Consider the following 15,977-nt stretch of genomic DNA (forward strand, 5'->3'; position numbering starts at 1 on the left):
GTTCTGTTTTTTCTCTCAGCAACACTATTTTGTTGAGGTGATCTTGCGGCTGAAAACTCATGCTTGATGTCATTATCTTCTAGATATGTTGAAAAAAGTTTGTAGGTAAACGCAGTGTCTTTGTCACTCCTGATCGTATCCACGACATCAGTTCTCTCAGTTTGTAAGCTTCTTAAAATCTTGATTAGTTGGGCAGCGGTATGATATTTAGAACTCGGGAAGATCACCCATCACTACAACAAAAATGGTTTTTCGCAGCGTGCAAATTCTCTTTCTGCGGTGAACATTGCGCGCTGCACAACTGCAAGTTGTTGAAAGTTCAAGATTATCCGCGGCACGCATGCGCACGCCGTTAATACTATTATCCGTCGCATGCCGTTAATATTCATATCCGCAACATGCAAACAAATTACTGACATTTTAAGATATATCGTCGCTAAAATTAGCGACAGTTTCTGACATAATCCGTCGCTAATTTTTTTAGTAAAATAAAAAAAATTACTTTTATAATTTAATAAATATAAAAAAAAAAATTACAATCTGACTATGCTAACAATATTCATGATCTTAACTAACACTTAAATANTTATTATTATTATTATTATTATTATTTTCATTTTCCTTTTATGTTTAAGCTTTTACAGAGATAAAAAAAGTTTTATTTTAAAATATATGAAAATTTTAGATTTCAAATAGACAGAGTGATTTTAACATTTTGAGAAGAATTTGACTAATGAATTTCACATGTAACATTTAAATATTTTGAGTTTATTTGAAATATATCATAATTATTATTATAATTGGTTTATTCTATATATAGCGAATTTGATGTCCATCAATTCAAATTAAAAAAATTTTAGAAATCTATGGCTTCAAATTCAAACACAACCTAAAAGTTTGGTCTTTAAATAAAAATATTATTTTTTTGGGGTCCTTTTGCAAGCAATTTTGTGATTGCAATCTGTCCATCTATCTGTTCATGGTACAAATCATGTGAAACGGGGTTTTAATAATTTTTTCGTTTTGTTTGTGACAAATACTATTCATACATGATATTATATGTTAAAAATAGTAATTTAATCAAACAAATTTCTTTTTATATAAAATTTAATCTCCTTAAATTTAAAACCATTGTTAAATATACATTTCTTTTCCACAACTTTTTTTTAAAAATGCAAGCTTGCATTAAAATTTGGGATTAGATAAGACTATCATTATTATTATTGACATATATTAATATTATTTTATTGACATATATTAATATAATATAATATAATATAACAATGTTAAAAATAAAAACAAGTTGGTAAAAGAACTATTAAAAAGATATTTAAGATTATTAAAAAAAAGATATTTAAGATTGGCAAAGTTTTGGTGGAGCTTCGGCACCACGTGCACTTTCTGGACACGATTTTCTTGCACTTTTAAGTTGAATCCAATTGAGGATCTGATTTTGATTGCTACTCCTTTGTCTTCCCCGTTTCCTTAGCATTTCATCGCAAGATTTGAAATTTGTCTTGATTTTCATGTTTGTAGTGAATCATAAATCCCTCCTGCAAAATCTCTGGTACGAAGATTACGCTCTCGTTCTTGGATTTATACAAGATTGTTGTGCATTTACCTTAAAACCTCACAGCGAAAACATCTATCTCCTCCTCCGTCACCATACCTTCTCTCTGTCTTGCCCATCTATTTTCTGTTGGGTTCAATTATAAAAAAAAATCTAATATTTACGAGTTTATTTGGCGAAATTTGAGCTGAAATAAGTAGAGAAAAGGGGTGGAGAATGCAAGCTATTCTACAATCAAAAGGGCTCCTTTCTTTACCTTCAAGCCCCACGACCAAAGGCTTTCTTCCCCAGCCATCACAGGGTTTAAGGTATAGATTCAACCCTGCAAAGTGCTTGTCGAATCCATGGAAAATTAATGGGTCGTCTTTATTTTTCAATGGGTTCTCAAAGTCCCAAGGACTTGTCACAGAACCGCTAGTATTACTTGGAAAAAACAAGAGAATTATTCATACATGCAGAGCTGAGGCTGCAGCGGGATCAGCTAATGGGCAACCCTTGTATGGAGAGAAAGACTCACCCAAGTTTATGGGTGTTGAGTTGGTGACTCTAAAGAAAATTATTCCACTTGGGATGATGTTTTTCTGTATTTTATTTAATTACACGATCCTCAGGGATACAAAGGATGTCTTGGTGGTAACAGCCAAAGGATCTAGCGCTGAAATCATACCTTTCTTGAAAACATGGGTGAATTTGCCCATGGCTGTTGGGTTCATGCTCTTGTACACCAAGTTGGCTGATGTTTTGTCGAAAAAAGCTCTTTTCTACAGCGTCATTCTTCCATTTATAGCCTTTTTTGGGGCATTTGGATTTGTGTTATATCCTTTCAGCCAGTACGTCCACCCAACAGCTCTTGCAGATAATCTCCTCAACATTCTGGGTCCAAGATTTCTCGGGCCTCTTGCAATTCTGAGGATTTGGAGTTTCTGTTTGTTTTATGTCATGGCTGAACTTTGGGGAAGTGTGGTTATCTCTGTTCTGTTTTGGGGTTTTGCTAATCAGGTAAAGACCAAATTTTTAGTACATTCTTTTTTGAATAGTTTATAAGATGCTTTAGTTACTATTAGTAATCTGAGATTCTTGCTTTTTTATTAGAAATAATCTAATCCCTTGTTGTTGATCTTTCGTAAACCTGGTATTGTGTATGGTGTATTGCATTTGAATTAGTGGTGCAAGCGAACCGACTTGCAGGCAGCTCAAAGACCACCCTTTCATTATTGATGCTGGAGAAAATCAAATTTATTGACTTGAGCTCTAGCTCAAGTATTGAATTTTTTCAGTCGATCTCGAGTAGAGTGCTAACAGTGCTCGACTTAGCTGGTGCGCATGTGTTTTTTGGACTGGATTGAAATTTGTTGAAACTAGAAAGTTATTCCTACCATTAGTTGAATTGATAGTTGGGGAAAATAGGTGACAGGTTCATCTCTCACCGACTGAAAAATAATCACTTCTGTGTGCAAAATCACTTGCATTGATCATGATGAAATACATAAATTTATATGAGTTTTTTTACGGGTGGAAGAGATAATCGAGTTTGAAGAATTTGTTCTTTATTGATTAAAGAAGAAAGTTACGTAAACTGATGTACAATTGTGTATTTATGCATTTGGAAAATTAACCAACTGACTACCATTTAACTAATCACTAGTTAATCACAATTCTTATTGACTCATTGACTCTAGTCTAATAAGTGTTTAAGGCATCGAATCTATTAGGAGCATTTCTTTTATGGTTGTGGATTTCTAGATACATCAAATTGGACGGCTGTTAAATGGAGAAAATATTTGTGGATGTCTTAATAAACTATATAGTAGCTTATCAGATGAAAAACATAATTTTTTGCTAAAACCTTACTCCTATGTATTGTCCTTTTTTAATGATAACATGCCGTTTTCGAAGGTTTTTATATAAAAGAGTCAAAAAGGGAAATCACATTCAATGGTGGATTGGAAGCTTTTGGCGGTTTAGCCCATCGGTCGCATGTGCTGCAATTACTTGTTGGACTTGAAATGTAGAATACCAGATCAAATAACAACTGCTTCATATTTTTCCTTGCAGATTACAACCGTCGATGAAGCCAAGAGATTTTATCCACTTTTTGGACTTGGTGCAAATGTAGCCCTCGTTTTTTCTGGGCGCACTGTTAAATATTTCTCTAAATTAAGAGAAAATCTTGGCCCCGGGGTTGATGGTTGGGCTGTCTCCCTGAAGGCGATGATGAGCATTGTGGTGCTCATGGGGTTTGCAATATGTTTCCTCTATTGGTGGCTCAATAATAGTGTTGCTCTTCCCACACGTAGTCAGAAAAAGAAGGTAATCTCGAATTCTATTGGTTTTATGTTTTAGCCACTGTAAATTGTTTATGCGGTAGATTATGCCAGCATTTTTCAATCGTTTACTGTAGTAACTAGAAAGAACATAAACCGATTTCTTATTTTCTTATATCATATCGTTGCTCATAAACTGCTGTCATGCCATGGAACAAGGCTCATCCTAGTATGTATATATTCACTATGACCATCCCAGAAACAATGCTATGTCCGTTTTGTTTTGGGATTTTCTGGAAATGCATTGTTTTCTTTTGTAGTCTAAAGTAAATATTTTTTATTTATAAATGTTATGTACCATAAAAATATCTTGTGATAATGAAAACCATTTTGAAATCTAAAAATTCTGAACATTATGCGGAATAATTTCAATTTTTTTAATAAAAATATAGGATGGATCTTGTTTACCATTAGGCGATGAAGTTCCTGCGTTAATTTCTGTTGAAAGAAATTATTTTTCCTGTGCCAGGAGAAGCCAAGAATGGGAACAATGGAGAGCTTAAAGTTCTTGGTGTCTTCCAGATACATTCGAGATCTAGCTACTCTAGTGGTGGCATACGGTATTAGCATCAATCTTGTCGAGGTTACATGGAAATCGAAACTCAAAGCTCAGGTAAAAAATAATTTGTTCATAACTTCATATCCAACTGCTTTTGCCAGCATTAAAATGACACCACATTTAGCTTATTAAATTAATTCTTTTGCCTCCCCAAACTTCACAGTTCCCCACACCAAATGAATATTCTTCCTTTATGGGTGACTTCTCGACTGCGACTGGAATAGCAACTTTCACTATGATGCTATTGAGCCAATGGATTTTTAACAAACATGGTTGGGGAGTGGCAGCTACGATTACACCGACTGTCTTGCTTTTAACTGGAGTTGGGTTCTTTTCTTTGATTTTGTTCGGAGATCCTCTTGTTCCGACTCTCGCCAAATTCGGGATGACCCCACTTTTAGCAGCTGTGTATGTCGGTGCAATGCAGAACATTTTTAGCAAGAGCGCAAAGTACAGCTTATTCGATCCGTGCAAAGAAATGGCTTACATTCCTTTAGACGAGGACACAAAGGTTTGAGTCGTTCAACACCTAACTTTCATGTCAATGCTAATCTGCTGAATTATATTCGTTATTACCAAAGCAATATCTTTAATAGAGAACACAACTTCATACAAGATTTACGTGGCTTGACCACGAAGTTCTACATCGACGACACAAACATTCAGAGGGCTAGAACTCTTTGTGATCTCTTATGATGTCAGATCTGATTCAAGAATATGTTCTCTGTGTGTGTTTTTTTCCTCTGAACGCCAATAATAGATACTACTTTCATGTGTCAGGTTAAAGGCAAAGCAGCAATCGACGTGGTATGCAATCCTTTAGGGAAGTCAGGGGGCGCTCTAATTCAACAGTTTATGATTTTAACCTTTGGATCACTTGCAAATTCAACTCCCTATCTCGGAGGTATACTTCTTGTAATTGTTCTTGCCTGGTTAGGAGCGGCCAAATCTTTAGATGGCCAGTTCACTGCATTGAGACGAGAAGAAGATCTCGAAAAGGAAATGGAACGAGCATCCATGAAGATCCCGGTGGTATCTTCGGATGAAAGTGGCAATAGCCCTCTTGCTACTCGATCAAGGCTAAACCCGACTGGAGGCGACTGAGACAAGTTTCCAAAGCCTCGACTCCACGTCGTAAGAAAATATTACATGTTTACCAATGTTTCCTAGATCAGCTGAAGTTAATGTAGCCGTAGATTATTAGTTTTTTCATCTGTTTCTTAAATATACTATGTTATATGTGTAGATAAATGAAATATGTGCACAATAGTTATCAATATTATATATGCGTTAATTAGTAATTGAAATATCATATGAAACTACATATCCCAGGACTTTTCAATCATATCCGTACTTAATTTATGTGTTAAGAGTTTGATTTATGTGTGTGTGTGTGTGTGTGTGTGTACATATAAAATTAAAAGTAATGTATAAAAGTAAAAAGTCTCACTTGACTCGTTCAAATACATCCTTCTTTTTGTTGGCATTTTTAAGTTTTTTCTTTTAGGTTTTTCGATTCATCTTAGCTCCATGAGTAATTAATTTGTGTACATTTATTTATTTATAATATTTAATTTAATATATTTCATTGACTTTTTACACTTAAAATTTTATTAGTTATTAACATTAAATTAATTATTTAACAATAATAAAGACAAAAAGATAATACGAAAAATCTCTTGAAATCAATCAGAATAGTTTATGAGTAATTAATTTGTATACATTTATTTATTTATTTTAAGTAGATTAATTGTTAATATTTAATATGTTTTATTGACTTTTTAGACTTAAAATTTAATTAGTTGTTAATATTAATTAAATTAATTATTTAACAATAGTAAAGACAAGATAATCCGAGAAATTTCTTAAAATCAATAATTTAAGATAATTTTTTTTAATGAAATGTAACATATATTTAAAACGAAACATTATTAATTAAATTAAATTAATTAAAAATAATAAAGACGAGAAACCAAGATGCTATCTCACCATAAAATTTAAAATTGTATTAGTTATTAATAAATGTAACATAAATTTAATGTTATAAATTATTGATATTAATATTAATTTGTTGGGATCAGATTAAAGTTTAGAAGGGTGATGAATAAATTCTAAAAAACTTTTCAAACTATGAACCATTCTTAATAATTTTTCATGTTGTTAAGAAATATTCTTGAATAGTTAGAATTGCAGGACCACTAATAATGAATATGTGCGAAATGGTCTGGCTTGATTAGTGATGAATTATATTTGATTGTTTGACAAAAAAAACGCTCGAAATAAGATTTGAGAGAATGTAAGGTGATAAAATAACACAAGTATTTCCACTTAGGAAGGTTTCCATTAAAGACATTGCTTTTACAACTTTGTTATAACCCACTTCAGTTACGACTTTTCACTACTTAACTGAACCTCTTAGCGATATCTTTACAACTCTGGATATTAAGAACCATCATGTGATAACCATGTGCTATCCCGATCTTGGGATCCCTTTTAGGACCTTTTCCCTCACGGGCTTTCCACATACGTCATTACTCATAGCATTATACCACCCCTTACAGAGTCTCAAGAAGCTCATTCAGAGATGTTTCAGGGGAATGGAAACCACATCTGAGAAACTTGTTGAGCCCCGATGCTTCAAGAATTCATAACATTTTCACCATGCGCCTTTTATTATAATGGCCATGAGCTACTTTTTAAGGCCTTTTCCCTTATGGACTTTCCAAATGTGCCATTACTCATAGCATTATCCCACCCCTGACAGTGGTTTCACGCTCCATCTTAGCAGTATCAAAAAGCTCGTTCAGAGATGTTTCAGAGAAATGGAAACCACATCTGAGAAACTTGCTGAGCCCCAATGCTTCAAGAATTCTGAACATTTTCACCATGGCCTCATCCTTCATGGCCAGCATAGATGCAAAGTTAATAGTAAGTGTGTCTGCAGAGTTCAAAGTCATCTTGAAGCTTGACTAAAATAAAATGGCTTGACTTGATATGTTTTACCGATTAGAAAACAAGGGAGATGAGAAAGCAAGGGAGCAAGGAAATTGAATATTCAAGTAATTGGAAATGAATGAAGTTGATGAATATGAATCAAATATACAATCCGATTTGATAGAAATGACACTTCACGCATTTGTATGTCATTTGTTAATGTTTGAAAATTTGAAATGTCAAAAAGTGATTTTAGACAGTTCATATATCCGCGTAAGAATAATTGATAAAAAATGTCAAAACAATATTGAGACGATAAAATTAATTCAAGATAAGAAAATTCAGAAATAATGAGAATGTTATTCCTTAGGAAAAGCTATTCAAAGCATATGATAAAATCTAGCTTTTACAACTTCTGACAGGAGCAGTCAGAAATATATACTAGTTTGATTAATTATTTTACCGGCTCGAATTTCGCCCCTTTAAATATATGCATTAATTTAAATAAACTAAATCAAGAATATTAAGAAAGTAAGAAAACTTAGGGTCTGGTAAAGGCATGTGAAGATGTCAGCGGCTTGTTGATCAGTTGAGACGTACTCTAGACGGATGTCTTTCTTATCACGTGATTTTAAATAAAATGATGTCTTATATCAATATGATTTGTTTGAGAATGAAGAACATGATTGTAGTGACTGCTATTGCACTGATATTATCACAGAAAATTGGGGACTTAGCGGCTAGAATTCCCTAACCTCTTAATTGTTGCTGAATCCAGAGAAGTTATGCACAATAACTCCCAACAACTAGATATTCCGCTTCAGCCGTTGATGTAACAATTGAAGTCGGCTTTTTGTTGAACCAAGAGATCAGTATATCTCCCAAGAATTGACATGATCCACTGGTGCTTTTCCAGTCGATCTTGAAACATGCGCAATCTGCGTCTGAAGTGTAATGAGATGCGCAAACATTCGCAATCTGCGTCTGACATGATAACAAAGACCCACACATGGAGTTCCTTTGAGATATTTAAATCAGTGTAATGAGATTGTTTTAAATTAGCTTGAAAACGCGCACATAAAAAGACTACAAACATAATTTTTAGCCGGCTGGTGGTCAGATATAAAAGTGAACCAATCAAGATTCCGTACACAGTGATGTCCACTGATATTTCCCCCTCGTCTCTTTGTTCAGTTTGATCGATGAGCTCATTGGGGCAAAGACAACTGCACATTTCTCTATGCCAAACCTTTTGAGTAGATCTTTCGTATATTTGGTTTGACTGATGAAGATGTCATTTTTGAGTTGTTTAACTTGCAAACCAAGGAAGAATGTGAGTTTTTTTCCTACCATTCTCATTTCAAACTTTTTCATGCATTATCTTGGAAAACTTTTCACAAAGTTTTGGATTAGTTGAACCAAAAATTATTTCATCCACATATATTTGAAAAAGTAAAGCATGATCATCTTTAAAAAATTTGAATAGAGTTTTATCAACCATTCTAATCACAAAATAATGGTCAAACCATAATTTAGATAATGTGTCATACTATGCACGAAGAGCTTGTTTTAAACCATATAATACATTCTCAAGTTTGTAAACACAACTTATGATGTGACTAACAAATCCAAGAGCTTTTTCAACATAAACTTCTTCATCAATCAAATTCATTTGATAAACCTTAAATTATTTAAAGGCAACATAGAAAGAAATATTGTAATGACTTTGAGTCTAGCTGGACCAAATGATTCATCAAAATCTATTCTTTCTTCATGCCTATATCTTTGTGCAACTAATCTAGCTTTATTTCTTAATACTGATCTACTCCCATCATTTTTATTCTTAAATACCATCTAGCTCTAGTAACAAGTAGATTGGCAGTAGGGGAACTAGATGCCAAACCTTACTCCTTTCAAACTGATAAGTTCTTCTTGTATGGTATATATCCTGTTTGAATCACCTAAGGTTTAATTAATTTTCTTTGGTTCAAGTTGTGAAACAAATGCAGCATACATAAATTCATCTATAATTTGTTTTCTAGTTATAAGAAGAGCGGTCAAATTACCGATGACTAGCTCAAGTAGATGATTCTTATTCGACTGGATATTTGGTCCATATGGATTTGTATCTAGCTGTTGAACTGTTGAATCTTTATTAGTTTCATCTTCAACCTCCTCTTGATGTATTTCGGGCTGGTGATCAATCACTGGCTCGACTTCTTCAGCAGTCTGATTTTGATTAGTTTCTTCATTTGTCAGGTGGACTTGCTTCAAGGGTGATTCCAACCGTTCTTCTTAGACCTATCTCATGATTACTGATAGAATCAAGATTAGTAGCATCTAATTTATTGCTTAAATAATGTATATTGCTACTACTATTATCATGACATATAGAAGATTCATGACAAACCATATGAGCAGATTCTTCAACGGTTAGAGTTATATAAAATGTAAACTCTATAACTTTACTAGCCGAAGAATATACTAATAACACACCAACATTAGATTTAACATCAAAAGAGGTTATATGTGTTTTACCATTGTTATGAATGAAATACTTACATTAAAATATGCGAAAATATGATATTTCTAGTTGTTTGCTTGTCCAGATCTCATAGGGAGTCTTTCTATGATTTTTATTAATTATTGATTTCTTATGAGTATAGCATGTGGTGTTGAAAGCTTCTGCCCAAAACTTTTGAGAGATACCAGATTCTGCTAGCATCTTCGAGTCGCTTCTTTAAGTGTTCTGTTTTTTCTCTCAGCAACACTATTTTGTTGAGGTGATCTTGCGGCTGAAAACTCATGCTTGATGTCATTATCTTCTAGATATGTTGAAAAAAGTTTGTAGGTAAACGCAGTGTCTTTGTCACTCCTGATCGTATCCACGACATCAGTTCTCTCAGTTTGTAAGCTTCTTAAAATCTTGATTAGTTGGGCAGCGGTATGATATTTAGAACTCGGGAAGATCACCCATCACTACAACAAAAATGGTTTTTCGCAGCGTGCAAATTCTCTTTCTGCGGTGAACATTGCGCGCTGCACAACTGCAAGTTGTTGAAAGTTCAAGATTATCCGCGGCACGCATGCGCACGCCGTTAATACTATTATCCGTCGCATGCCGTTAATATTCATATCCGCAACATGCAAACAAATTACTGACATTTTAAGATATATCGTCGCTAAAATTAGCGACAGTTTCTGACATAATCCGTCGCTAATTTTTTTAGTAAAATAAAAAAAATTACTTTTATAATTTAATAAATATAAAAAAAAAAATTACAATCTGACTATGCTAACAATATTCATGATCTTAACTAACACTTAAATATTTACCAAAAATTGAAGCGAAAGAACGTACCCTAAATCGAAACTAAAATCGTCTAAGAGAGAAAAATTTTAAGTGTTGTGAAACGGTGTGGAAGAAAATGGACCGAAAATGCGGATATTTATAGATAATTTACGACGGTTTTGGTATAACCATCGCTATTAGCGATGGTTTTCTATTAAACTGTCGCTCTTAGTGATGGTTGTTTATTACCATCGCTATTAGCGACAGTTGTATATCAGCGACGGTTAAACATATTAATGAAAAATGGGCGCCCAATTCACGACATGCATATTAATGAGTGCTGCGAAATATGGGCTGTATTTAGCGACGATTTTAAAACCGTCGCTAATTTAAAAATTGCGACGGTTTTATTAAACCCGTCGCAATTTTTAAATTAGCGACGGTTTTGCTTAAAAATTGCGACGACTTTAATAAAACCATCGCTATATTTAGCGACGGAGTAAGCAAAACCGTCGCTAATTTAAAACAGTCACTAAATGCAGCCCATTTTTCGCAGCATTCATTAATATGTATGCCGTGAATTGGGCGCCCATTTTTCGCAACGTGCAGTAATATGCATATCGTGAATAATAATATTGACGGCGTGCGATTAATGTACGCCGTTAATGTCTAGACACGTTTTTTTTTTAAATTTTTTACCATTAACATCGTGCATAAACATGCACGCTGTTGATAATACTATTAACGGCGTGCCTTTATTGTGCGCTGCGAAAGGTTATTTTTGTTGCAGTGCATGCAAATATTGAAAAGTCATCAATAATCATCATGGTGTATTTGTTTCCCCCTAGACTCGTCACGTGTATTGAACCAAATAGATCTATGTGTAGAAGTTAAAGACATTGAGTCGTTGATGTACTTCTTTTGTTCTTGAATTTTCATTTGACATGTTTACTTAACTGCCATGCATAACAAACTTTATCTTTGGTAAAATCAATGTTAGGTAACTCCGAGACAATATTTTTCTTACTTAGATTGACAATAGATTTAAAATTTAAGTGATCGAGCTATTATGCCAAACTAAGTTCTTATTTCCATGCAATGCAACAAAACATGTAGGAGTAACAAGATTATTATCATTACAGTTCACTTTATAAGTGTTTTTGTAGTGCCCGAAAATCAGTACACGTAAACCTCATGCATGATTTAATTTGTTACCTTATTTAATTAATTTAAAACGAGTTAAATGGTACATGTTACATGATTTAATTGATGCTATATGTTTATAAGTTTATTTTTATGCAAATTAAAATGTTTTTTTGAGTTTTAGTTTTTCAGAATAATATTCGATGCCGGATCGGGGAAAAGAGACCGGAGACGATGTAGGTGATTTAATAAAATGTTATATTTTTATTTAAGGAAAGAAAATTTGTTACTTTAAATGATTTATGAATTTTAGCATTTTAAAATTCAAATTTAAATTATTAGACGATTTATAAGATTTTAAGCTTTTAAAATGTAAATTTTGAAAATTTGGGGATTTAATCCTTAAATTGTGTGTAAAATATTTTATAATAAATTTTATGCTTTATTAATGTATTTAATTAATGTTTAAGTTAAAATAGGATTTTAAGTACTCTTTTTAGCTATTTTCAAAATTTGGAAATTTTAATCTTGAAAATTTAGTAATTAACTATTTTATCAAATTTTGAGTGGGTTTAAATAATTAGATTAGTAATATTTTACCACTAATTAGTTAATTAAGAACTTTTTTAACCCTAATCTAATCCCCTAACTCACGCACACACACATACACGTTACAATTTGGAGGTAGAAAACTAGGGTTCTAAGCTCTTCTTTTAGCAACCACCATCTAAGCCTCTTCCTTGCAAATTTTTGAAGATTCACGTTCTTTATCTAGCAATAACACGTGCAGCAAGCGTCTCCCGGTCATCCCCCGTAATCCACCGCGTCGGTATTCGATATCTTTGTGCTTTTTATCACAAAGGCATGTATAAATTTTTTTTTTACGTATCGAACTCATCATATTATGTATTTTGATGTATATTATGCATGAAAATTCGTTCATTATATGCAAAGTTATATTTATTATGGTTTAAACGAGTTATGAAAAATTTTGAGTCATAAAACTCGCAATTCGCTGTAATTTCGATTTCTGCGATTTATAAGTTGGTTTTCTGGAAGCGTTTTCAACATATGATTTGTACCACTCTGTGTTGTCTTCGATTCAATAGCAAGTATGCAATTTTCTGATAAGAAACGATGGAGATATGATTTTTATCGTAAAATCGAACAACGTGGGAAAAATTCTGTGTCACTAAACCCATCATCTTCTGTTATTTGGTTTTTTTCAATTTATAAGTTGGTTTTCTAGAAACATTTTCAACATTTTATTTGTAGCACTCTGTGTTATCTTCGATACGATATAAAATTCGTAATTTTTTTATAAGAAACGAGGGAGATATGAGTTTTATCGTAAAACCGCACAAACTGGGAAAAATTATGTGTCACAAAACCCATCATCCTCTGTTATTTCAATTTATGTGATTTATAGGTTGGTTTTCTGGAAATGTTTTCAACATATGATTTGTAGAACTTTGTGTTATCTTTGATTCGATACAAATTCGTAATTTTTTGATAAGGAATGAGAGAGATATGATTTTTATCGTAAAACCGCTCAAGATGTGGAAATTTGTGCATGTTCTTCACGTTTTCTCAAGACTTTGGTTGCCGGCTTCGTTGGGATCTCCTAGATCTTTGCTGCTGTGTTTGGATATGATGTGGAGTGTGTTTAGACATGGTTAAGTGATCTGGTAAGGGTTAGAAAGGGCCTGGAGGGACAGCACAACCACAAGAAGTGAATAGGGCCTGTGCGATTCTTTTTTTCATGCGTGTAGGTGTTGTAGTGTTCGAGCTTATGGTTTCAAGTCAGGGGCTGGGTTTGGGCTCTTGGATATGGTTTAGGCAGTCTCTAAGGGTCCTAGGATGAGTCTTGTGGTGGTGGTTCATGGGCTAGATGGCTGGAAACAGAAACATGCAGCTGTTCAAGTTGGGCGAGCGTTAGGAGCTGGTCACGATTTTGGCTTGTTTGAGGCTTGGGATGGGGGTCTGGGCTGTACCAAGGTCTCATGGGATGTATAAGGGTTGAGTCTAGGTCTGGTTCGGGTCCGGTTCACGTTGGTTTAGGCGTGAAGTCATGAGAAGCGTATATGTGTCATAGTGCACCTAAAGGGGGCTGTTTCATGGATAGACTATTGGTCATGTTTGTTTTGGGTCTTGGTCATGGTTCGGGACTATTTTAGGCTCTTGTACAGCAGGTTAGGGTGTTGGATAAGTATGGTTCAAGTCCCGAGTCGTTCGATAAGTCGTAAGCTATTTTAATTAATTCGAGAATCGTACGCGTCCGAGTGCATCTTTGGGATTATGTTTAATTAGTTAATTTTTGAGGTTGGGGCAGCATGTCCAGAGCGTTTCAACGTAGCCCACGACATTTTTAAGTATGACCGACGTGCAAAAATATTTTTATTTTTGAGGTATGTGATTTGTCTTGTGGTCACCCGGTAAATCATGACTGGGGATTTATGATTATGAGATTGGAAAGCGGTAAAGCATGACCAGGGATCTCTCCACCCGGTAAAATATGACTGAGGATTTATGTATGTGGGAGTGGACATCTGGTTGAAATGCTGTGGTGATCTTTGTCAGTCCAGTACTATGGTTTAGTCTGATCAGGCGATTTATGTTATGGGCCACTTGCTTTGAAACATATTTCTGCGCAAAAATTATCTATAATATAATGGAAGCACTTTCATGAAAATGTTTACGCAGCTATGACACACCTATGCTTATGTATGCTCAACTTTTACTATTTACGCGCTACTTTCAAATGCATGAATTTTATTAAGTATTAGTTGCTATTTGTGGTTTATGCATGTTGAGTCTTTGGACTCACTAGACTTGATCGATGCAGATGATGATACTTTTGAGGAGGCAGAAGGTGCTGACCGATGAGCTTGCTCGGACTGTGTGCAGTGCAAACCCGAAGATCACTATTGTTATGAAAAGATTTTATGCACGTTAAACATTTTTACTCTGATTTTATTAAGTCACGTTTTGAATAATGCTCGTTTGTTATGAAAAGATTTTATGCACGTTAAGTATTTTCTTATACTCGTTTTTGAATAATGCTTTTTCAATTGTTATGAATGATATTTTTATGCCCCGGAAATATTTTCGTACTTGGACTAATTTTAAGAATTTAGTCAAACATTTTATTTAATTCAGAATACAAAGGTTTACTATTTAAATAAGAAAATTTTTATTTTTTCCACAAATTTAAAAGTAGTATTAGTTATTTTAGCAGGGGATGTTACAATTTTGTTCCCTTAGTCCAATTATCAAAATATCACAATTTGCATATTTATCAGTACAAGTGTGTGTGTGAAATTCAATTAAATAACCATTGCCACAAATTTGACTTATACTAATCAAGTTGTACTACAAATTTTTAACTAACGATACATCTTTAATGATTACCTTTCCGTGTATAATCTTACTCTTACCAACGACCTTACCATTGAAGTTATCACCAAATGTGATTTATGGTCCTTTGTAGTAAATAACCTCAAACAACATATTGATTGATGTCTCCCGTCATATATCTTGAACACCAATTATCCAGAAACCATATTGATTCCTTGATAATTTTCTTCCTTGACACATGAAATCAAACAACCAAACTCTTGGCACCCAAAACTAGTTGGGTCTTGAACTAATTAATCCCTTTGGGACCCATACTTGAATTAACCTAACTGGCTTGCTCGTATGTGTCCAAAAGGGTACGAGCTTGTGCATAAACTATTGAATTTGTGTGATATATTATTTCTCTTACCAGATGTTTTTTAGATCGTTCATTCTTCCCATTCAGTACGTATCTCTTTCGTACATGCCTACGATTGTGGTAACAACTAGATGTTTCCTTCATAAAGTAATGTCCGGTTAGACTTGATTTTCTGCTAGACCAGTTTGATCAATTATAATCATTTTGACTTTTTCTGCATCTTAAACATGTCCTGTTGGACTCAGAACTCTCTGGTTCGATATAGTACAACCCACGATGCTTGCCTCTGCTCTCAAAATCTACATTTTGGATGGGTTGAACTTCAGGCTTGTCATCTTCATTTACCGAGATATGCCTGACAAAATTTATCATTTTAAATTTTTCCTTGTCTAAACACGATTGAGTTTTTACCTCAAAATCACTATACTTATTGTCGCCAA

General features: G+C 33.8%; 1 protein-coding gene across 1 annotated transcript; it reads left to right on the forward strand.

Moving 5' to 3' along the window:
• Positions 1-1,393: 1,393 nt before the first annotated feature.
• On the forward strand, positions 1,394-5,823 carry LOC140976530 (plastidic ATP/ADP-transporter-like). The gene is made up of 5 exons (XM_073440752.1): positions 1,394-2,569; positions 3,626-3,880; positions 4,364-4,507; positions 4,617-4,964; positions 5,234-5,823. The coding sequence occupies exons 1-5, from the start codon at positions 1,787-1,789 to the stop codon at positions 5,555-5,557; spliced, it is 1,854 nt and encodes a 617-aa protein (XP_073296853.1). The 5' UTR covers positions 1,394-1,786; the 3' UTR covers positions 5,558-5,823.
• The last annotated feature ends 10,154 nt before the right edge of the window (positions 5,824-15,977 follow it).

Source organism: Primulina huaijiensis, chromosome 5 (genome assembly GCF_012295235.1).
Source record: "Primulina huaijiensis isolate GDHJ02 chromosome 5, ASM1229523v2, whole genome shotgun sequence".
NCBI classification, from domain to species: Eukaryota; Viridiplantae; Streptophyta; class Magnoliopsida; order Lamiales; family Gesneriaceae; genus Primulina; species Primulina huaijiensis.

What these genes read in the sequence shown, in the direction of transcription:
- LOC140976530 (XM_073440752.1), top strand. Translation starts at nt 1,787, where the DNA reads ATGCAAGCTATTCTACAATCAAAAGGGCTCCTTTCTTTACCTTCAAGC. An exon ending in CACGTAGTCAGAAAAAGAAG is followed by an intron (nt 3,881 to 4,363) that starts GTAATCTCGAAT and finishes TTCCTGTGCCAG; the next exon opens with GAGAAGCCAAGAATGGGAAC. An exon ending in AATCGAAACTCAAAGCTCAG is followed by an intron (nt 4,508 to 4,616) that starts GTAAAAAATAAT and finishes CAAACTTCACAG; the next exon opens with TTCCCCACACCAAATGAATA.